General features: G+C 37.7%; 1 protein-coding gene across 1 annotated transcript in view; it reads right to left on the reverse strand.

Annotated features, from left to right (window-relative positions):
- Positions 1–12847: 12847 nt before the first annotated feature.
- Positions 12848–25398, reverse strand: part of creb3l3b (cAMP responsive element binding protein 3-like 3b) — a 30250-nt gene continuing 17699 nt past the window's right edge. The window contains exons 5-10 of the mRNA XM_081373454.1: positions 23636–23746; positions 23097–23203; positions 21386–21454; positions 18548–18632; positions 16879–16966; positions 12848–13689 (exon numbers count right to left, since the gene is read on the reverse strand). Of these exons, the coding sequence (XP_081229580.1) occupies positions 13442–13689; positions 16879–16966; positions 18548–18632; positions 21386–21454; positions 23097–23203; positions 23636–23746 (708 nt within the window). The 3' untranslated portion in view covers positions 12848–13441. The remainder of the gene's footprint in view (positions 13690–16878; positions 16967–18547; positions 18633–21385; positions 21455–23096; positions 23204–23635; positions 23747–25398) is intronic.

The raw sequence follows: 25398 nt of genomic DNA on the forward strand, positions 1-25398 counted from the left end.
GTTTCATGAGCTGTATGATGTTTTTGACACATTGCAGTACATTATTTTATAGATTATGAAAAAAAAATTCTATTTATCAGCAAATAACTCAGCAATACTTAAGAGTTTTTTAAAGTGGATACATTCACTGTAAAGTTCAGACTCTAAGCTTTCAAATGACATCAACTTTGTGTTAATCAAGGCAAGATTTTTTAAAAATATGGTAAAGAATATTTTCGCAGCTAGGTGGCGCCTGCTGGCGGCACACTCGGTTTTAGAGGGATTACTCAGCACTCGTTAGGAGTTAATAAATGTAATTATATGCATTAAAAAGCTGAGATCCTAAGCTTTAAAATTATATATAATTTGTGTTGTTCCATTCAGTGGTTGCTTAGTAATATTTTTTTTTTCTTTCCGAATGGGAATAAATCAAATAAATAAATAAAAAAGCTATAGGCCGCCTATAGGCGGTTATAGGACATGACACAAATTAATACATTTTGAAGCCACTAGATGGCGCTCTTCTCACTTGAATTTTTTTTTTTTTTTTTTTTTTGGGCCTGCACTCCATATTATTTTGATGTGAAATGTTGCATTTATTGAAAAATAAAAATAAAATAAAAAAAAATAAAAAAATATATATTAATTCTACTGGAAAAAATAGCTCATAAAAATTATATAATTAATACAAAGTATCATAAAAAATTCCAAAAATTCTAAATAATAATCAGAAAACATTATAAAACAAAAATATATTTGATTGGTTATCCTGGGAAAAAGTAAAGTAAGATTTTAAGGCTTCGCCTGTTTTCGGGCGGGAGGAAGCTAAGTGTGACTATAATACGAAGAAGCCCAGAGGGTTAAGCAAAATATAACATCGTTTATTTGTTTGTTTGTTTATTTAGGTAAAAATTACCCAGACATGTTTTACAATATTCACCCATTTTCTGTTGCAATGCATTTAAAAATATATATTTTATTGATTTATTTTTTAATTTACTGATATTTTTTACTCTTATTTAGTGTTTCATATTTTAAGAAAAACGTCTGAAAACATTATTTTTAAGGCATATTTCTCACACACAAAAAACCCTATTACTGCATTTGCACATTGCATATTTTTTTGTCATTAATTGTGCACAGATGATTTTTTTCATGGTCAGTGGAAATGCCCAATAGCTTGTTTTAGCAAAGACTTTAGAGAGTGTGCATACTCAAACATTCTTTAAAAATAACCTCACCCTGAGAAATATTCACTGTAATAAAAAGTGGGACAGACACACATTCACATACAAAATGAACCCCAAAGCCATTAACATCGTCCTAAACTAGAATCGTGGGCTTGATGAAGAGTGATTTTTTGTGGTTGAAACACAAAAGCCTTTTCTGACTCAAGCAAAGTACAGTAACTGGAACACATATATCTCATAGTTTCTCAGTCTTGGGGGATTTATGCAGAGATTGTCTCTGTGTATGCACTTTTAATGATATAATCTAAGAATGCATTTTCTTTTATAGGTCAAACAAGGTGACTTTTCTGAATGGATGTGTTCATTTTTCCTTGTACATGCATATTACATTCAGCACATTTAAGAAGATTCTTAATAGCAAATCCTTATGAAACAAAGACTGATATTTAGGTCATTATTTGCTGAAACGATTGAAAAGACAACGTCATCATGCTTTTCCATACAAGTATGGTTAAGGGATAAACGAAAAATAGTGGTGCAACTATTTATTTATTCATTTTGATATGATATGATCATGCTTTTTTACCACTCAAACAATGTCTTTTGGAGGATGTTTCATAAAGGGTCTAAAAGAATGAAGTTAAATTGATGACAGGAAAAAAATAACTATAAATTGATTACCATTTAATCTGTATTCTTAAAACAACAAGATTATTAGAGAATAGAAAATAGGAAATGCTGAAAATATTTGAAGCAAAAATCATTTGATCAAAAACTTCAGCTCTGATAAATTTAATTAAATTGTTTCTAATTCACTTAAAAGCAAACTAATTTGTATCTTTAAATAACATTAAGTTTATAAACCTTACTTCCTTGATGACATTTTGCCTGTAAAAATGGGTCAGTATTCAGACTTCATATCCCGTCAGAAGTGTTACTGCAATGCAAAGGGAATGCAGTTAGAGAGAGAGAGAGAGCGCAGAGCAGTCAGTGATTCTCCACACACACTCGTTGAGAAGAATCCTGTAATCCAGAACGAACTGCTCGCCCCTGGGCTCTGTGAGGCAGTGATTGATCATGCTCGAGGAGGAGGGTCAATCGACTTTTCCTCAAAGCAGCTGATGCACTAATTGAGTTCATTCCAGGACAACTGGCTTTGACTGCGCAGATTTTGAGATATTCCGTCAGGGATTGTTTAAGTGTCTCTTCTTGAACGTTGTGTGCGCATAGAATATATAATGAGGAATAATTAACAATCAATCTTAAATCATTCTAATGGGACCAAACAAGAATCCTCAAAGAATCAAATAAGAACTGGATAATTCATAGTTTTAATACTAATCAATTATCATTTTTAATCCCCAAAATATGATAATTGAAAGATTTTTTTGTTTGTTTGTTTGTTTTTATTAAAGTGATAGCTTTTAGCCCTCTAGGGGTTGAATCATTAAACTACAAGTTACATGCGGACCGCGGAGGAACATTGTTATGGTAATGACGTGAGTTGTGCTTCGTGCGGATGAATCTGATTCTTGAATCTGAATGCGCTGTACTGTACAGATGAACGGATTTTCACTGTGACGAGATCAAAACTCTAACAATAACGAAATAGGGATATCTGAAAATACTGTATTTCTTATGAGCAGGTAAGTAGCTTATGTGCCGTTGTTGTTATGACTTGTTGAAGTGAACTATTTTAAAATAACGTTACAAAAAGTTTGCCAATGGTTTTCAGGTAATGGTGTATAGGCTACTATAACTTGTCAATTTATAGTCAAATAGACTAAGGAAATGACCAGTCAAACCAATTCCTATCGACCAGCTCACTTATCACTTATCACATATATAGCCTATATACATAAATATATGTCATTATATAGATCAGTGCATTCGATTAGCATGAAAACACATCCCAGAGAACGGTCGACTCGGTACCCATGTGTTATTAACCCCTAGGTTCATTTTGCGCCCGAATTGTCCTTTAACTTTCTTGTGGAAGAACTGCTTTGATTGATCATGTGACTCTCATTACTGCTGTGATCAGTAGCGTAGCCAGGAATCACAATGTGGGTGGGCCCAGAGAAAATCAGGTGGGCACAGCCTAAAATGCATCTGTTATCAAAATAGGCCAACACAACTACACCTGCTTGAATACACCACAGTTTAATCAGAGCACAAGCATGTAAGTCATCATAAGCAGTGTTTATAAAGAACATAACGATAAGAACAGCATTTCCACTGCGCGCGGCCAGGCCACACCACACACACACGCGCATCTGACAGATGCGAAACAACATCATCAAATCAGCAGCAGGACAGTAGTGGACAGTGTGTAAAAACCAAAAACAATGCTTGGTCATAGTCTGGCTCAGCGGCCACATAAACCACGTTATATAAACAACATTGACTAGGCAACTACATAAACGTAGATTGGCTTACTTTTGATGACTAGCTTATAACAGGAGACGACGGGGCTGGGGGTCGCACACAGTTTTAAATTCGAACACATTATTCTCTGAGTGTAGTGTGTACACTACACCATAGTTCGAATTACAGGGGGTACTGGGGGGTACTATACCCCCCAATGAAGACCAAGTACCCCCCAAAGGGACAGAAATATCAGTTTTGGGGGGGTCAGATATATTTTCTGATATTGTGAAAAAATGTAATTACAGTTACAATACAAGTCAACTCACTGTAGGATAGTTTTAATGTACAGCGATTTCAGACACCCCTATTGTGGACCGTACCATTTTTAACCACCGTGGCGCTAGAAGCAACGGAGATAGAGAACGACTTCAACTTCTCACGCAAGTGTCAGTTGAATGACAAAACGCTAGTTTCATAAAGTATCATTCTTTTCAACATTCCTTATTTCTATATACAGAAATATTTAAAATAATCTAATACAGTTATAATTTTCAATGTAAATTATTTAATTTTATTGGTAACAGCCTAGTGTCTAATTATTTTAATTGAATATATTTATCAAATATAAGAATTTGAAATGAAAGATGGAGCATTCATTTAATAAAATTAGGGGAAAATGCCCTTTATAAAGGTACAGAAAATTATTCTGAGTGTTTTCAAACAGTGACGTAATGAAACATTGACAATTTAAGTTTGAAGGGAGTAAAGCCTCTGTTTAGGCTATTAAGGATAAGGAAATGTAATTTTGCCAAAAGAAGAACTTTTATTTTAAATAAATGTTCATTTTAAATCAGCCTACTTCAGTGTGATATGTTACCATATTATCATGCTTAACACTAAGAATTTGAATAATTGTAATGTGATGATCAGATGCAGATATCTAAATCAAAGAATATAGACGGTTTGCGGGCGGATTATTTATTTTTAATAGTGGATTCGGGTGACTCAAAGTGCACCAGATTAATTAATTTATCTTTAAAATGTACAAAATTTTCTCCCGGGGGGGGATGCCCCCGGACCCCCCTAGAGATACCAAGCTCATCCAACAAAAAAAAAAATGTGGGAAACATATTAGGCTATATATGATGATCTACAAAAAATACACAGTTAATTATCTTATTTTAGACCATGTTTACACCTATAAACATGTATATGTGTGTTGCACAACACATGTTACACTTGGCGATCACGGTAGAGATTGATATGGTAGTAGTGGACCATGATGGTCATAGAAGAAGTGAAGGAGCAGTACCCCCCAATTATGGTGGGGTAATTCGCACTCTGCACTACACACACCGGCGGCGTCTGTCCGCGGCGCCCAGCAACGGCTCAGGACCTTGTTCAAAATCCTGCCGCGTCACAGAGCGCTATTTACATAGTTTTATATTAAATTTACATGTATTTGTCTCAAATCGTAGTTAATGAATCTGACTTCACCCTGGGCTGCAATATACGTTTAGTTTTATATTCATGTACAGAAATCAGCTGCTTGAATGAAAATTGCTGACATTATCGGATTTTCAAGAGTGAGAGTTGTCCTAGACGCGGCGCTGCGCGTCCAGTGTGCGACCCCCTTAAGAGTTGAACACTGCATTGATTTCGTTATAGTCCAACGATTCAGTCAATTCTCCTGAACATCTGCATTATCTTCCTCCTGTGGTGGCCGTGGTCTTTTTGACACAAACTTGTTGCTCTGTTTCATTTTAGTTTATTTAACATAACGTTCCTTAGCTAAACTTCAGTGTCCCTCTGTGAAATGTGCTCGTCGTTGTGCAGGGGGCATGGGCTGTTCGCAATCATCTGAGTCTGACTCCGAAATGCGCTACGCGGGCATTTCGTCATCACCATGACAACCAAACAAGAATCAAGAAACATTAAGATTTATTTTTATAGGTCAAAATTGTTATAATCGCAACATAATTTCCTATGGCTACCTTGTGAGGCCACTGAGTGACTAGATGGGCCTGACTGACAGGTGGGTGGGCCTGGGGCCCACCCGTAGCTACGCGAGTGGCTGTGATTGATCATGTGACTCTCATTACTGCTGTGATTGTTGGTTGTCAGTGTTTTACAATGGTTCAAAACAGATATTAATACTTTAACAGGTCGGTAAATTAACATTATATCAGATAATAAAATATAGCCTGGTAATACCAAACTCTGTTACTTCGCTTTGCTTCGTAGACAGAGTCTGGAAGGGCATAATTGAAAAGCGTTCTTTCTCACGGGGGGGCGCTTGTCTGAAGTTTAAAATCATTGGTTACCCGTATGCCAATCACATAAGGTGTGTTCGACATCGGCTGCGGCTTGATGTATATCCAATTGGCGAGAGTAGCCGCGTGCAGGTGGGGAGGAGCTGCAAACGGAGACGTGAAGTCGGACACTTTCTGGTTCCCGTAGTGACCGCTCACGTGGTGTTTGCATACTTTACCACAGCTGAAGTGAAATAAATGCAATATTTGCCAAATAATGTTTCAGAGACATTTCATTCAATACTTTATGTACTGCTTCACACAGCGCCTGTTTGAACAAGAATAAAGTTCAACATAAGCTGCTATCAATGAAGTGGAGTCTACGTTTTTTAATCAGTTTTATTTTGATAAACATTACACAATTTAACATCGCAACTACATGAAAAGATTGTTTACTGTTATAAAAAACTGATTTGTGAACTTTAGAGGAACTAAAGGTGTTTGAATAAACACGCAACACATGTGATCATTGTCATGCAATGGATCTGGCCAGAGCCATAGAGAGAAAGAGTTGCGACACTCCCATAGACCTCCGTTGTAAATAATGGCGGCGCTTTTAACCGCCTACTTCCGGGATTTGAAGACCGGAATAGTTCTAAACACCGTCATTTTGGCGTTGGACACAATTCACTTACATTGCTGCGCGTCGAGTTGTTCTAGAGTTAAGTTTTTGAAATATCGACCTCTTTTGATTTGTCAACTGTCTATGTTGTATCAGAGGCCCTTTGCGATGCTTATACTGGTCTTCATTTGTATATGCACAGCGTAATTATTTATATTTTATGTTGGTTGTTTCAACCAATTTTCAAGCACTGCCTGCTAGCTAACGTTAGTGCGACTTCGTCAGCTGTGACAGTAAGAGTTCGGTAATGAATCACTACCACCTTTATAGCAACTTTTATTTAATTAAATTTTTTGGGATATACTAACTTTTCATTATGTTTTATTGTCTTGAGTGAAGCGGCTTGTGAGAACAATGCTGGACCTCTAGGATTGTTATGGGATCACCAGTCCTGTCTGTTTCATGGATCACCTGCCCCTGGTTTTTGTTTTTCTTGTTCACACACACACCCACACAAGCACACATTTTTGTTGTCTGTCATTGTTTAATAAAAAATATTTAAGCGAACTCTGAACGGACCGCCACGGGCCACGGCAGACCTCTTTGCGTGATCACGAAGGTAGGCTAATGGCTGAATCAAAATTTATAAGCAAAATCACGGGAATCAATAGCCTAATACAGCCCAGTTGTGCTAAAATAAATATCATGAGACGTCCATCATCAGATGAATGATATGGAAAAGTTAAGTTAGAGCCGCTAAAGCCAGTGCTACTACCCATGCGAACATGAACACTAGCTTTTCCCTCCAAAAATATAGCCTAAAACTTATCTCCAAATGCAAAACTGACATTAACAAAATGCAATAATGCAATAACAGCTGAAAAAGTACTTGGGTGTGTGTTTTATTTTATATTTACCGTTCAATAATGCAATCGCTGCTGTCTGTCCCATAGAAGAGCATGACAGCCAGCATATGTTTTAGAACTATTGGGGCTTACATGAACCACGTGACAGCCATAGCGGCGACATCAAAGAGTGTCGCAACTCTGTAGGCTTGTTCGACTTCATGCAGCTCTGCGCAGACCGATCGGCGGCTGACTTAAAGCAGTGCATGCCGGTTAGAAATTTTGTCCGACTTGATACAGCGCCGACGCCACGTGACTGTGACGTATGCCATCAAAGTACCGCGAGAGCGATTCGAGAGTAGCCGGAGAACTCAGCCAGCGCAGCTTCTCAAGAGCGGCTGCACTGGGCTGCAGGAGGGCTGATGACGACACAGCTGTTCCACCATTGGCCGGATTCACTGCATGACAACGATCACGTGTGTTTCGTGTTTATTCGAAAACCTTTAGTTCCTCTAAAGCTCTCAAATCAGTTTATTATAACAGTGAACACTCTTTTCATGTTGTTGTCATGTTATATTGTGTCATGTTTATCAAATTAAAACTGCTTAAAAAACGTAGACTCCACTTCATTGATAGTAGCTTATGTTGAACTTTATTCTTGTTCAAACAGACGCTTTTTATTAAATATTAAATAAAATATGGTTATTACTGTAAATTTTAAGTTAAGTCTGTAAAACTTAAAGTGTTGCTACCGTATTTTTTTACGGTAAATTTCTGGTAACCACAGCTGCCAGTTTTTTACCAGAATCTTTTTTAGTAGTAGCCTGACCTTTTTTTGTTTATTTAAGGATATGCCGTAAACATGCACAGACGAAATAAGTGTGCGGTTTCCACAGAAATTATTATAGGCTTACTATTTTTTTATTAGAATTTTTTTATTGAAAACAATATCTGAATACAACAAAATGGCATAAACCAGTCAATATACAGAAAAAAAAAAACTGTCATGGAAGGCTCAACACGCACAAAAACAAAAAAAAATGAAATAAACATAATACATAAAAATAAATAATTATAAAAAAAAGTTTAAAAAAATTATAGGCTTTATACCGCAGTGATTTTGGGTAAGGCAAAAACACAGTTTGGAAGATGTTTTATGATGTAGGCTACTCGTTTATTGTTTACATTTTGTTCTTTTTAAATTAAAATGTATAATGGCTACCTTTATACCTGATTGAAATGCCTTGTGACTGGGAGCTTTAATTAAGAGAGACTGGTTCTTGGTGTCTATATGAAAGGAAATTAATTCTGCAGGTGAATTACATCCACTGATGTAAAGATATTAAACAACTTCTAAAGATGGATATCTTTGTGTGTATAAAGCTCATTGTTAAGGCTCAGATAATGCTGGATACAAATAAATCGAGCCTACGAATGCAAGATGAACAAATTAATTATACCACTGTCAATCAGAGCATTTTCAAATCTCACAGAAACTTTCCATGAATCAGCCACACATAGCAACACCCGAGGTCATTTATTTGCAACTGGACACCATTAAGTCTAAATAGTTTCTAAAAATACAAAGCAGAAGGAAATAAATACATTCAATTTAATGTGCACTAGTAGGCCTACAAATTATTGTAAAACCTTGAAAGCTTCCAAATTTATCTTGGAAAATATAATGCCACATACTCATAATACTGTGGTTCCCAATTGATCAGTAATATTCTAAAGACTCACTGCTTCTCACTGCAGAATAAAAAAATAAAAAATAAAAAAAACACACCAAGAATTAGAACAAGATTTTACTGAACAAAAACCCATGAGGGAGAGGAGAACTGCTTATTCTGCCCAAGGTTGCACTGTATTTCCGGTGGCTCCACTCAAGCAGCTTTGATGCAAAAGGACTGGCCTTGTGTGAAAAGGGTTATTGTTATTCCTCACTGCCTTTCCTTCACCTCTAAAGCACGCCACACGAGTAGCGCATTCGGCTCAGCACCTGAAACACTTGTGCATGACGAAGCGAAAGTTGCTGTTAACACTCGTGGCCTTGACCTCTTCTGAAGCGCTGATGAATGCTCCGGTCTCGAGATGAGTAATACTCCACGGGTCCAATTATACACATTGTGATTGTCAGGCAAGCAAGCAACAGCTTCCTGGAGGATCACAGAGGTGGAAACCATCACTGCTTTATTATTCTGCAGTAATTTTAGGTTTCGCAGCTGCTGCCTGTTGGAATACTAAATGGATTGTGTAGTTTATGGAGCAACAATAGTAAACGTGTCGTTTAGCATTCAGGAGCCGCGTTTAACCACAAGTCAGAGCACTCGAGGGAGTTCTGTGCACCGAATGAGTTAGGCCACATTTACATTACATGCTTCAAGGGACTCAATTTCGATTTTGTTTCTTCCATGTGGCACAGATCGGATATGACCCACACACCTGTTAGCAGGAGAAAGTGTATATACTGTATATATATTACATGGCTTGGTTGAATTCCAATGTAGAATGCGATCTGTTATTTCTTGATAACAGACCGCTGCTAAGTATAACACACCGTTGCCATGAAAAACAGAGCGTTGCTATGGACGCAGGATTCTAACCGTAGAGACGGACCGGACTATTTTCTTTAGCGGAAGCAATACAATCGTTTTTAAATCAATAAACTCCTTTTTAAAGGGGTCATATAATGGTACAAGCACTTTTACAAGTTGATTGGACTGAAATGTCTGTTGGCAGTGCCTGTACACAACCATCCTATCATGATAAAAATCCATCCAGTGGTTTTGTTTTAATCTCCTTATATGTTTGACCCTCTCTGAAATCAAGCCGTTCGATATTGTGACGTCATAATATCCAACGCCCCTCCCGCGATTGCTGATTGACAGCCGTGTTTCAACACAAGACCCGCCCTGAGCAAGCTGTGACAGCTGTCGTCATAGTAGTCACCCATTGTTGTTATGCTGGAGCAGAATGGCGTCTAAGCGATTGTGGTGTTCAGTTCTTAGATGTAATAAGGAACACAGCAGTCATTTGGATGTTCCTAAATCCGAGCCGTTGAAGATGCAGTGGCTGAGTTTTGTTTTTGAAGCGATATGCCCAAAGGATTGACGCGGGGATTCCCTCACGGGGATTCCCCACGATCGTCTGTGCTTTCATGTTTGCGCGAATCATTTCACACCAGACAGCTTCACAAACGAGAAAAAACGGATCGGTACCAACGTGTTCCTGCTGAACCTCCAGAAGATGTGAGTGTAATGTTTATTAACCTTTATATTAGTATTTACATTAATCTTTGCAAAATTTGCAAACCTTGCTGCAGGCTTCACGATGAATGCATCTAAGGTTTACACTCAGGGTACATTACGGCATGTTTTCTATGTACGACGTTCTCAATATAATTCATAATCCCACGTTTATAATGATCAACGCGTGGTTATTGTGTTAAAAACAGTTTACGCACAGAACAGAGGGGCGGGGTGAGCAAAGCTCATTATCATTTAAAGACACATGCACTCAAACGGCGTGCTGAAAACAGAGCTGTTTTTGACCAGGTAAAATTAGTGTTTTCTTACAATACTAATGAGAATTTTTAATCAAAGTATATTACAAACTTTTAATTTAGACCCTACAGAATCATATTAGCTTGTACAAAAATGGCATTATATGACCCCTTTAAATCAATATTTTGTGTCAAATTATTGATTTATTTGGTAGGTAGCCATGTAATAAGCAGGATAATGTAGAGCTAGGCGGTTGTTATAGCGAATACAACCCTCTTCAGGCTGATTCTAGCTCCGCTTCGCGTCGGGGTCCTGATGAGCCTGTCGGGGTTGTATTCGCTATAACAACCGCCTCGCTCTACATTATCCCTTACATATATATGTGTATTTGCTTCTGCCAAGTGAGCGGACAGATCGGATATTCCCGTCAATGCCATAGACAGTAAAAGAAATGGACACAGCGACCCCAATGGATTAAACGGAGAAAAGTGAAGTCAATTAGAAGCACTCACTTCCTGATGGCTGACCGCAGACTCAAACTGAGCTTGACGACGTAGATGTGATGTGAGCAACCCGTCTGTCTTCTAGTAGCTGTGCCAAGAGAAATCTGAATCATTCCCTTCCGAAACTTGCAGAGACGGAGAGTGTGAGTAGGAGGTGTCCATGAGCTACTGTAGGAGCAGGAGAAACTTTTGCTAAGTATTCGGATTAATTATTTTGTCATTTTGCCTCCACATCCCCCCGATTGCCCGCGAGCTTCTGCTCCTGTCCATACGGTAATCTCTCTACTGTGCGACAGAGAGTCGTGTGGTTATGACGCAATCGTTAGCCTATTTTTACAAAAACTGCTTCTATGGGGCCATAACGTAAGATACTAGGTAATGGAGCCTTTTATACATTTTGGTGTTTCTTTAGAAATAAATAATGGACAAATGGAGTCTTTAAACGCCTCAGATGTAAAGTTATTCACTGTCAAAGTGACGCCAAAATGAATGGGAGTCAATGGCATGCTAACAGCAGGTGATGGTCTGCTAATCAATGGTGGTCCCCGGGGAAGCTTCAGTTTTTTCCGAAACATTGGCCCCCTGGTCAATGCAAGTCGTACATCATCGAAAAGTGACGTCAACTCAGGTGGACACCAACCGCGATCACATGACACTTTTCAATGGCGCAATGGAGGACGAAGGCTCAATCCCAATTTTTTTGCTGACCTGGTGAGGAAAACAAAAGCTTGTATAATCATTTCATCTGCGATGCAAATCTTGCCGTTTTAACTTCCTTTTCAAGGTTTTCCAGGTCAGTCCACCTTGGGTTGTTTCGGCAAGTATAGTGTAAAAGCAGATATCGGATATGGGTCACTTTTAAAAGATGTAAACTGGTCATAAAAAAAGAAAATCGGATTATCAACAAATCAGAGTTTAAATGCAGTCTTAGAGAACAAAGTTACAGACAAAAACGACCCCTCAGATAAGAATTAAGTATAAAAAAAAAGTTAATTAAGTACAAAAATATTGCTGGATATAAACTCACATTAACGAACGTCTGGAACGAACACCCAGTCGTGTGTTGGTACATTGTGCTTGTGCTTGATTCTGCACGAATGATATTAGCTGTCTGCGCATTACTCTGAATTATTAAACGTGATCTTGGCACGGCGATCCACACAACGCTTGGCAGGAGCTTTCGCTTTTGATGCGATGTGCCGTTTTAGTACATTTGCGAATGATTAATCTCTTCCCCAATGGCAACATTTAAAACGCAGACCAGCATCTGATTTTCCTGCAGATCTGTGGATGCATATGCTGGCTCACTGATGCAGATTGCACAGAAAACACTTCCCCAATCTAATCGAATCTGATTGGCTGGTTTTATGCAATTTCATGAGTTAACTCTTACATCAATTAAACAGAGTAAAGATTGTGTATTTGGCGTGCTGTCCAGGGAAGGGATCCGAGCTCGGAAATTTTGCCCGAACCCAGAGTACCTACCCCCATTAAAATTAGGTTTAATTATCTGAACGTGCTCCTCCCGAACCTTGTTAATAAAACATCATTTAAGGTAGCAGTAGAACTGAGAACAGAGTCATGTTTACAAATTTTAATGCAATGAACGCTTGAATATAAAAAATTGTCACATAATTTGAGTTTTAAGTACAAAGTCAGCTTAAGCGTTCTGTAAAATATGTACTTTTTTTACACACATTGTTTTCTGCAAGTTTTGCATAGGCTGCTACATTATTATTTGAAATATGTATTTTTCCATTCCATGTTACTGTGTAAAAAAAAAAATCTATTCAGACATTTTACTATATTTTATACTTTTTTTGTGTGTTTTCTGTAAAAAAAAATTTTGCATAGGCTGCTGCATCATTATCTGCATGATTTATGTTTCCATTCCAGTATGTTATTGGGGTAAAATCTATTCACATAATCCTCCAACCTTTTACACTATCTTTGTGTTTTCTGTACAACTTTTTGCATTGATTGCTGCATCATTATTTAAATATTTTTTTTCCATTCCAGTCTGTTATTGTGGTCAAATCTATTCAGATAAACCCACAACACAAATGCCACACAGAAGCATGTCAGTCAGACGGTCGGTCACTTCATATATGTGGCCGGAATGAGCTGCGTTCCCATAGTCAAAAGTCTGGTGTAATGTGCGCCAGTCGGTTACATCACTTCCTGTCGTTCTCCTGATGTGTTAGCCAGCTCAGTGAGGCAGCGTGGCCGGTGATGGGGTCGCTGTGGTGATGCTCACGGTCTCTGTAGCTGTGGTTGTGATGGAGAGGGTTCATGTCGGCGTACTCAGGCCTGAGTTGAAGCTTGCTGTGAGGGGACGAGGACACCTCCACATCCCTGTTGACTGAGTAGCCAGGCTGAATGCTGTACACCTCCATCACCGAGCGCAGTGACCTGGACTGAACTGCAGGAGAGAGGGGAAGAGGAAAACAGACCTTGTTTCGAGTCGCTCCATCATTTCAGTGACTCACTGCTGCATATTCAGTGTGTTCTGTCTCCGGGAGTGAATTTTTTCATTTGTATGTACATAGAATTAAACTTTCTCCCGAGAGCATTTCCATCATACATAAGAATAAAATCTGGATTTAAGTAGATTTAAGAAAAATAACAGTATGTACTATCGTAAATGTCTGGACATACTGTAGCACTCTTTTGGGTTTATTCTGTCATAATTTTTTTTGTTTAGCCTTTATAGTCAAACTGATATGCTTTCAGAAAAAAAGGGACAATAGCTCTCACCGGGGCTGTACCTTTTTAAAAGGTACACTTGTGTTTCTTTTATGTACTAAAGTGCACCTTCAGATACAAAAGTGTACCTTTTGAAAATGTCTGTTCGCAAACAAAGGAACAAAAGCTTTTGTCCTTTTTTTTTTTTTTTTTTTTTTGAGAGTGTACAAGGTTAAAATGACTTTTGGTTGAACTCTCTGTTTGAAATGTTTTTTCAATAGTCTCAGTACTTTGAGGTTCTTGGAATAATTTTCTATCCAGAATCAGTTTTGGCTGTATAGTGCTCTTGAGTTGAGCTATACAGTTCTCTGGAGATTAAAATAATTTCTAGATTGCGACATTATAGGTTCTTCAGATTCAATGATCTAAAATTTACTCTTCAATTTACTTTGCTCTTTCATTTTAATAATGATAGATGTTACTAAAAATTTTGTTTTTTTTAATAAAAAATATTCGTATGGTTTACATTAAATCAACATTTTTCTAAAGCAGTCATTTTGTAAAATCTGTAAAAACATTTTTCGTGTCAAATTTTTCACAGGCTTCTTAGGCTACGTTCAGCCTGTCAGTCCAAATCCGATCAGAATTAGAAAGTGTGAACTGCAGAAAATCACATGAAATGTGATTTTTACAAATCAATTTCAATCGTCATCCATATGTGGTTTGAAATCTTATTCAAATTCTGGAAATCCGTTTCAGTCTGACCCCAGCAAACAATTACCGTCTTTCAACATTGAAATATGTTTGAATAAGTCGGTCCGCCTTGGATTGGTTTCAACTAAGTAGTTTCGGCTGGACTGTTTGACTACTTGTTTTTAACTGATTATCTAAGATACCACATGTTTTCAACTGAGAATCTAAGACAGGATAAGTCTTGTACATGCTAAAATAACGGAGAAAAACAAACCATGTTCATTATTATCTTAAATAAATTTAAAGTGTTTTACAGGTACTATACGGTTATCCGGACCACACGCAGGGTGGTAGCGGAAGACTCATTAATATTCATTAGGGAAGTCATCCCTGATTGGTCTTAACCCCAGTGACGGGTAGGTTTAGGGGCGGGGTTAGGGGGTCGTGTGGTCCGGATAACCGTATAATACCGTTTTACATATTCCATCATAATGTTGTTTTCAACGTTTTCCTGTTTTTAATGCTGAAAAGTTGTAATTAGATTTACGTCTATTCAGTGTCTAATAGACGACTTTTTGCTAGCTGGGACTGCTCTGATCTGATTTCGCGTGCTTTATGTAACTTCCCTACGCCACGTAAAACAAAAAATTCTGACGCTGTTATAGGAAACGTGCTGAAAGTCGCTGCAAAAACAAGGTTGTCTTTTTGCAAAGTGCCGGACGAGCAGAAAATTACAATAAATGTTTGAGACCGGCGGAGACGACGGCGTGTAATAAAGCGTCCTTTGTTTCTGCCGCTGCCTCATAAGACAAAGTAATCCAGCGCAATGAATGCACATTGTCATGTTGTAAATAAGATCAGATTCCAATCGGATACACAAATAATTTGGACTGACAGTAGCCGCGTTTCCATTACCCTTCAAATTGCGCAAATTGAAATTGCGAATTGAAAATACGCCCAATGGAAACACGTCAATTTTTCAGGCAATTCGAAAAATAAATATTTCGCAAAACTCCAATGGAAACAGTTTTTGCGCATTTACAGGTCAGCTGACGTAATGACGCGGTGTGTTTGGACAGAATACGAGACAGAGCTCTTTATTAAATTCACATAAGACAAAAGAATTACAAGAATACTGGATTCTAAACCTCAAATAAATGCCACAATCAAGACCTCGAAGCAGAAATGAGGGAGAAACACCCAGAAACACTCCATATGTGCCGCTCACAAGTATAATAAGGGTCGTTCCCTTACCATTAATGCTTGGAAAACACACATACATCTCCTTTGATTAATAATAATGGCCAGTGCAGTGGCCCAGCCACATAAATAGTACATATAGTACATAAACCTACCAACGTCCATTGGTTTTTGGAATGATTTTACTTATCGCGAGAGGAATAAATGAAGTTTTAGTCGCATAACATCAGTTAATGGAAACGACGTCATTTCGCAATAGTTTTTTGTCGACATTTAGAAAAAAATGACAAAAGTTTTGCGCAAATCTGTAATGGAAACGCGCCTAGTGTGAACGTAGCCTTATGGAACCCTCTTCTGGAGCCCAGTTTGAAAACCCCTATTTTAAAACACCAGATGCTTTCTAGACTAGAGAATAAGAAGTTCCAGAGGTCCTTTGTTTTCAGCATCTCCTACTATTGTGCCTAACCTTGTTTTGTTGAGTGCGAGCAGACATCGAAACCAACACTGTCAGAGATTAAACCAAGCAGAATATGAGAAAGGTCAAACACGAGCTGAGAAGAAAAGTCGTGCCACATGAAAAATGAATGCAGGTGAGCGTTCTGAACTTCTGTGGTTGTGAAACGCAGGCATTGTATGCCGTCTGACAGCCACGACCCCATTGCTTTGTGATCGCTGCCAATGCTCTAAGAGAACAGAAGAGCCTGAGACGGGTGAATGTGAGCTTGTCTGTTCGCTTCAATGCTGTAGCCTCCCACTTTAACCTGTTCAAGAATCTGAATATAAATCAAGTTACGCCCTGATGTAGAGCCCTACTGCTTGTGTGTCTGTACTATACAGTCTCTTTAAATTAAAAACAGCAGATTATATGTTTGTATTGACATCTCAGGTCAGTAAACGTCGATCACTACATGCTTAACAGAGATGTTTGGTAGATACACAGTTTTCTGAAATGCATTCGGAAGCACATGTAATTGAAGTCAAATTCACAGTTTCATGATGCTCTCTGTCTGCAATGCTGTTGATGTTGACGAACCTTTGGCAGCGCTGAAGTCCCCAGGGTCCGCGGCCCTCCTGGGCTGGAGGCTCGGGATGAGAATGAGAGAGAAAGAGATGACCAGCACCTAGGAAAAGAAGGAATATTAAACGAGAAGAAGCAAATAAACAAGTCCTGCTAAATGGGTCAGCTTATGACCTACATCCATTAAACAGGCTTGTATAATCAACACTTTCATTATAATCATCACATCATTATCGTTCTCTATCTGCCACGTGCACACGAAAGATAAAAATAAATGTTCTATTCTATAATTTGCAATATCCTCTCTGATATACTTATATAAAAAAATGTTTTACATGTAATGCTTTTTAAAAGTTTGGGGTCGATAATATGATAACATTCTATCCTTCACTTTCCTTTCCTTCCTTCCTTTTTTTCTCCTGGCCATGACTTATTTTATTTTATCCCTCTTCCTTCTTATTCACCCCTTTCCTTTCTAAACATGTATTGTATTATCCAGCCAGTTCACTTCATTTATCTTCACGGCATCTGTGTTCATTTGAATTCAAATACCCAACCGGTGCCTCCCGAGTCACTTTCGACCGGACACATCTCAACAGAGCACGGACAGCCGAGAGCACAAACCACAAAACACAAATTGTGAGTAATGTATTATTTCTTTTGTTTTATTTACTTTCACTGTCAATGCATTTCATTTTAAAGGACTTCTGTCCTTTTACAGAGTCTTGATTTTGTTTTTGGGGTCTACTAGAATAGGTTTTCATGCTTGAATGTTCAAAAACAGATTATTTTCCCGTATTAGTTATTGTTGCAGTTCCTCTCTTCCCAGTCTGTCAGTAACGCTCTGTTTAGTTCCTGTCTCTATGAAGCCCCTCCTTCTGAAAAGCACACTGTGCTCTGATTGGTCGGCTGGACCAGCGTGTTGTGATTGATCTACCGCTTCACGTGTGTTTGGGAAATGTCCCGCTCCTTCCCATTATTGCAAGGTTCAACACACTATAACTAACTCAACCAGGCCCAGCGCCTTTATTTTACGTATGCTTTGAGCGGGAATGATTTAAATAAGGATTATTGCGACATGTTCGTTCCCGGAAGAAAACTCAAGACTACAATGGAGGCTTTTAAGGGAGTTCAGAATCATTGACACTAATATAGAGAATAACTCCCGCTTTGTATCTTTGCAGAGCTTTTCCATGCTCAAACAGCAACATTACACACTAAACACAGTTTAAAATGTTAAAAAGCAATAGGTCTACTTTAATTCTCTTCCAGAGGAGTGTGTGAAGAGCACAGCTGAGAATATTTGGAAGAAGTGTTTGATATGTCTGACTTCTGACTGCATATTTTGGTATCTTGCAAATGTGAGCTCAGTCTGAGATGTTGTGGATCTCTCTAATGGAAGGTGGCAGACAGTTTTCATGAGCAGTCAAATGATGTAATCAGTTGTAATGAAGAAGAAAAGTGACTTTTCTGAGGACACGGCTGAAATCTCTCTGCTCTGGTCGACGTGTCACTGAAGATTTGTTTGATTCCTTTTTCTACCTCTTCTGCCAATGTTTACTTTGATTGCGCTTGAGTTCTAAAAACCCTTGGAGCGGTTTACTTCAAAGCATATGCTACCTTTATTCCTTCATTTCTTTTCCTTTCCTTCCCTTCCTTCCTCCCTCCTCCGCTGTCATCTTACCAGGATGCAGGTTCCCGTTTGAGCCGGTTTACAGGAGCCGTTCATCACCAGAGACTGCAGGCGACGTAACTGCTCCACCAGAGACCTGACAGATAGATGATGAGAGTGCATAATGAGTTAAAGGTGAGAGGTAGCAAAACTTTCATTTGATGTGAACTTTGGAAGTGTAAAGTCATGCTTTTAAACGTTGCCTCATCTACGGACAAATATGCAGAGAGTTGGAGGATTTCAGAATGCAGCAAAGTGTTTTAAAAATGTCAAGATGGATAAAATAAGTTTTAAAAGTCAATCAAACAAAGTTCTGAAGCTCATCAATATATTATTTTGAATACCATACATTTGAAGCCAATTCTAATAGGATCAAACAAGAATTCTCAAAGTTCTGAATAAATTCTGATATATATAATAAATAATTTAGTTATCATACATTTTATTCTAATATTTTATTATTATAGGATTCTTGTTTGATTGGAATGGGAAAATTATGCAAATGTATGATTCATTAAGGATTATTTGACAAGGGGCTGAACACATTTTTAATACTGATCTGATGGTGTAAACGTTGCAAAAAGCATCAAAGCTGAATCGCATTAAACATATTTTAACAGTGCTGATTGGTTCAGGATGACATTTTATGGGGTCTTGAATGCATATAACAAACAAATTGTCTTCAACTGTGGTAAACATCATTTTAATGCACAGCCTCTTGTGGTTTATTGCTCAATTTTATGACTGTTTTCACTAGCCTTCTCCTTTAAATTTAATAGCTGATTTCATGGCATCTTAAATAGCCTGTAAAATAACCAATAAAAGACTGAAAGAAGAGACGTTATGTAAACGATCTTCTAATAGAAGATGATTTCAGGAGGGTCAGGTTTATAGCACAGTTAAAGAGCTGTTTGCATGAGCAGGTTATAAAACCTACATATTTTACAGCAGTGGATCTCAACTGGTGGACCACGTTCTGATCGAAGAGAGCAGGGGGAAAACAATGCTAAATGCAAATAATAACATGCAAAGAGCAGAATAGAATAGAATAGAATAGAATAGAATAGAATAGAATAGAATAGAATAGAATAGAATAGAATAGAATAGAATAGAATATTTTTATTGTCATTGCAAAACTGTGCAACAAAATGTTGTGCTTCTCAGTGGTTCATTCACATAAAAACATGCATACAGACAAGAAGAGCATAACAAGTAGGAAAAGTATAAATGGTAAAATACAGTACTGACATATAGTACAAGATTAAATAACTACTGTATATAACATTGCATAGTTCAAATAGCAAAATAAGTCATTTTATAAAGGGAGGAGAACCAACCCTGTGAACCAACATGGACATTTTTATCAATTAACATTAACAAAATGTAATAAATGCTGTAATATATTGCTCAGTGTTAGTTCATGTTAGTTGACCGCATTAACTAATGTTAACCAATCAGACCTTATTGTAAAGTGTTATCTCAAATTGTATGATTTTTTCAAATCAGAAAATGTAGAAGCTGCATATAATAAAATTGCTTGGGATAAAAGCGTCTGCTAAATGCATAAATGTAAATATAAAGAAGGCTGTGTGAAATGCCCTTATTTTTGAAGACTGTAGGGAAAAAAATTGCACTGTTCTCACTTGGCATGTTTGGTTCGATTAAAACCCTGGTGCGGTTGCTCTATTATGCAGTTCATTTGATTAAGAGTGTGTTCACACTTGTAGTTCAGTTCGCTTGGTTCGTTTGGTCCAGACCCCCCAAAAAAATGTAGTCCTGGTCTGATTAGCGTTCGCATTGGCATTAGCATAGGGATACGTTCACAACCTGATTGGTTGGCTTTTTTTTATTGCCTAGTTTGAGACGGAACTTACCGAACATCCAAACAATGCTGTGTTCTGGGCTAAATGCACTCGGTGTGTGTGTGTGTGTGTGTAGCTACATATGATGGTATTCAGACCAGCTGAGAACTCGTGAAGAGCTTATAAGTGTGTAAAGGAGTCAAAACAGCGTCAACGACCTTCGTTTGTTTGATTTTTTTGGTCCAGACCAAACGAACTAAGCGAACTGGACTACAAGTGTGAACACACCCTTAGTTTATTTATAAGGACATTTTAGGGTGCTGTCACACTAGCACTTTTGGTGTGCACCAGGGTTCGGTTCGTTTGGATGATGTGAACACTGTTTTCTGAACTCGGGTGCGCACCCGTGAACCATATACTGAGTCTGCTTAAAAAAGTGTGGTCTGGGGTACGGTTCATGTGAACTCCAGTTTGCTGATGATATAAACGCAATCGTACTAAATCATTAAAGTGAACTGCTATTGATGCCGTATGATTCGATAAAACTGTGTGTTTGTGTGCGTCTCACTTTCCTGACAAGAGTGACTGACGCACTGCAAGCAGAGAGAATGTATCATTCATCTAATGTCATTTCGTCTCGCCTTCAGCACGAATGGACTCCCACAGTCTTTAAAACATTTGCATTACATTCACGGCAGATAGACGCAAGTGCTATTATGTTCTGAAACCACAGGTTAAAAAACAAAAGTATAAAAGTAATCAGCGCTATGCTTTTGCCACCGTCTCCTGCTACCAAACAACAGGGGTAAACAGCCGTCGGTCTGATGCAGTTCGGGCCTAATTAATATAATGTGAACACAATCAAGTGGGGAGAGGGAGCAGTCGAACTCGGGTTTGGACCAGGCACTCGAAACAAGTGTGAAAACACCCTTAGTTTCCTTTTATAGGGCAATCAATTTCAGTACTAAAGCAAAACCAGTTGAGAACCACTGATTTATAGCCTTGTCTGAGCGGAGCGGATCTGATATTGTTGTAAAACGAGACTTACGTGTTGGTCTTCTCCAGGTGGATGACTTTCCGCTGTAATTGCATATTCTGAGCACTGCAGGCAGCCATCCTAGACCAAAGTATATTGGCAAATTACTCACAGTGATGAATCTGACATACAAACACCCACACACACCCTTTGTATGTCACAGCAGCGTGTGTACAGACACACACAAACACTCCCTATATAGTCGTCAAGTCACGTTTATTTATAAAGTGTTTTTTCTAATATAAATCGTTTCAAAGCAGCTTTGCAGTGATAACAGGAAAATAATGCAACAAAGTTTGTTTGATTTAGAAGAAAATAGAGTCATAGTTCACCTTATGTAAGTTCAGTGCTGGTTCATTTTTGTTGTAAAAAATGTTATTTAGTTAATTTATATATATATATATAGCCGCTCTGGAGAAAACCATAATATAATGGAGTCAATGCAGGCAGATCAGTAATATTGTTGAATATTAAATGTCCCCAACTAAGCAAGTCAAAAGCCTTATGAGTTATACATATATATATATAGTGTATATATTTAGGGCAAATCTTTTTTGAAATTGCAATCCAATTAAGAAAATGCTAAAATATTTAAATTGTGTTTTTATTGAATAATTGTATGTTTATTGACAAAATATGAAAAGTAGAAAAATAGCTGTCTGTTTTCTTTGAGGACAGTACAATCCCACAGGTGTCTGTTTGCAGACGATATGTGTAAGTTTACACGACTGATTTGTGAGTGTGGATAAAAAATGGCTTCGATGCTTTTAATGACTGCAGCACCGGCTGTGAAACGAGTTTGTCCTTTGGACAGATAAACCCACTGGCTCTTCCTTAAAGGCCAATTTCATGCCCGAAGTTTGTGCACTAGTGTGTTCTCAAAAATTTCTCCAGCCTCTCCGAGAATATTCCACTCCTTTGATCCCAAGTTTAGATAAGTTCAAGCCTGGGTTTTTAATGACTTTCAACCTCAATTTCAACTTCACTGCAAGTTTACTTCTTAATGAGTTTTTCTTTGATGTCATATTTATTCATTGAGACTTGTACCACAAACAGGTCCAGCATAATAGTTCACAATATACACTACCGTTCAAAAGTTTGAGAAATAGAGACTTATTGAATATAATTTCGAATGTAATTTATTCCTGTGATTAAAACTGAATTTTCAGCATCATTACTATCATCAGTCTTCAGTGTCACATGATCCTTCTTCAGACAACATTATAATATGCTGATTTACTCAGAATAACTGCATTTCATCTATTTGAAATATAAATATTTGTAACAATGTAAAAGATTGTGATGTCACTTTATTTTAGCATGTCTTTTCTGAATATAAGCAATCATAAAAAAATCAAATTAAAATAAAAATTGACCCCAAACTTTTGAACTGTAGTGTATCCAATTCTGCTTTCTCATTCTACATATGCAAGTAAAAAAAAAAAAGAGTTAGCTGAAATTGTAGAAATGATGTCTGCATTCAAGTGTGTGTGTGTGTGTGTGTGTGTGTGTGTGTGTGTGTGTGTGTGGTTCAGGTATTCCCTATGTTTTGTGGGGACAAAATGGAAATTATTTGGTCCCCCATGGGGAAAACCACTTATAAATCGATGTTTTTTTTGGTTATTTTTTTTTTTATGTAAAAATGCCAAAAGTTTAATATGGAAAGTCCCCATAAAACATGAAAACCCAATGCGTGTGTGTGTGTGTGTCTGTTTGTGTTTACCTGCCCTCCAGTCCATCTATATATTCTTTCTTTTTCTTGCGGCTCTCCTGTGCCGACTGCTTGTTTCGGATTTTCCTTCGAATCTTCTTCAGAATCTTTTCTTCGTACTAATAAAAACATGAGAGAACAAGCCAGACAAAATGTCAAGAGGAATCCATCTTGAATTGAGATGGCACAAGTATCTACATTTCAAACATTTATTCTGATACAGATTTTAGTAGAAGGTCTGAAATATGCGGTTTGTGAGTTGAATCAAATCAGCTTAACCATGTCATTATCATTGTCGTATACACAGAGGGAAAAACCTCTTGGGCTGAGAATGTGTTATTACGATGAGAGCTGTCTTTGCCTTTCATCACTGACTTCCTTCATCTCAGCCTTTTTAAAAGCCTCTTTCCTCCCTGCTGATGTCTGATCTGGCTTCCAGCAGTAAATATAGAGACATGGAGCAATGGCACGTGCAGGACATGGATAGATTATTACAGGTGGCCATGTGACCTTGGTCTAACTCAGGTGGAACATGTGTGTGTTCAACGTACTTTGTTTAGAGGCAGTTGGCTGGGAAGATTGACTCCTTCTTTGGCTAAAAGTTTCTTCTCATCTTCATTGAGCATCAGTTCTTGCTGGGATTGCTGGTTGGAGGGTTTTGTCTAGACTCAGAAACACACATTTCATTTCATGCTCTTGTTCCAAAACTGCACATGTTTTGATTATGATTCAAGACACTTTACTTAGGGCCAGATTTACTAAACAGGGCAAAGTAGCTTGAGGGCGCAATTCCAGAAAAGCACAGATTGGAGTGGAAAGTTCTGCATTTAAATTAAAGTTAAAAAATTAAATGAAATTAAAATTAAAGACGTGGCCGGATCATTTCCATAATGACCAACACAATCTACCAAGAGCAGTGCAAATCAGCATCTGGTTTAAGACGTGCTTTTATTGAAGACGATATTGAAGACGTGTGGGGGGCTTGGGGGGTAAATAATGGCGCAAACACCAGTAAATTGACGAGCACAAACCTTAGTAAATCACCTTGCATGATTCATTTAAATATTCTCCTCACATATATTTTGCATCTGAAAGGGAAACTCCTACAAATGCATATGCAATAAGGTCAGCCGCAAAAATAACCCTGTTCACGCAAGTATCAATGCAATGCATTATGACAGCAAAAGTGCTGCGGATACATTTGTTCATCTGTGTGATTTTATCCAGCATGCATCATAACGCATAAATCAGACGCAATGCCACATCAACCCAAACACTGAAACAGCATCTGTGGAGGCCTTAAAGCACTGTGAAAAGCATTAACAGCTCTCTATTGTGCTTTATGTTGCCCGGTAATGTGTACAGGTCATTACAGGTACACCTGTATGCTACAGGACAACCCTAAGTTTACCCTATGTTTGATTGAACACATTGCCCCTCAACATGCTTTTATCTGTTCAAAGAGCACTATTAAGCTGTTTACTGTCTACACAGGCGGCTGCTTTGTTAGATAATGCACACTTAACTCTTTCCCTGCCATTGACAGAATTTTCCGTAATTTATGAGACAACGCTTGCCGCCAAATGCCAATTTTACACATCTGGGTTTCTGACTTCTGGATTGGCCCATGCATGGGTAAACTTTTTCAGGTGTGTGTGTGTGTATATATATATATATATATATATATATATATATATATATATATATACGTGTGAATGCATTCCGTTATATATATATATATATATATATATAAAACTTTGTGTACGTACTGGGAATTTAGATTTTTTTTTATTTAAATAAGTGCATATTTCTGTGACACGACAGCCGGTGAATTAAAACCACCCGCCGGTTAATTTGAGCATGGTCTGAGTGGCCGCATAAGCTACAAATTAATTTCTTTGTAGATTAACAGAAACTTGGAAAACAGATAAAACAGAAAAGGTAAGAAGCAATATTGGAGAAAAGGGCATATTATGTGATAGCCGCAAACCCGAAGCGGAACTAACTTTACACAGCGTGACGTCATTTCAGATTCTTGTGAAATTGGCCTATTGAAGGATTTTTCTGGCTTTCCGTGTTTTCACTGTTATACGGTAGGGGGAATATTTTTCTCAGCTTTTTGTTCAAAATGTTGCTTTTTTTATGAACTTACATTGTTGATAAAAAAAGAATGCATGAATCTTTTTAGTATGGAAGCTTGTTTCCGCCACTGAATAAAAACTTGCCCTTGCGAGTTATAAAGTCAGAATTGTGATGTATAAATTCTCAATGAAATTTTTCACCTCAAAATTGGACTTTATAACTTGCAATTGCG

This window comes from Scardinius erythrophthalmus (genome assembly GCF_964197995.2).
Source record: "Scardinius erythrophthalmus genome assembly, chromosome: 9".
Classification (NCBI taxonomy): Eukaryota; Metazoa; Chordata; class Actinopteri; order Cypriniformes; family Leuciscidae; genus Scardinius; species Scardinius erythrophthalmus.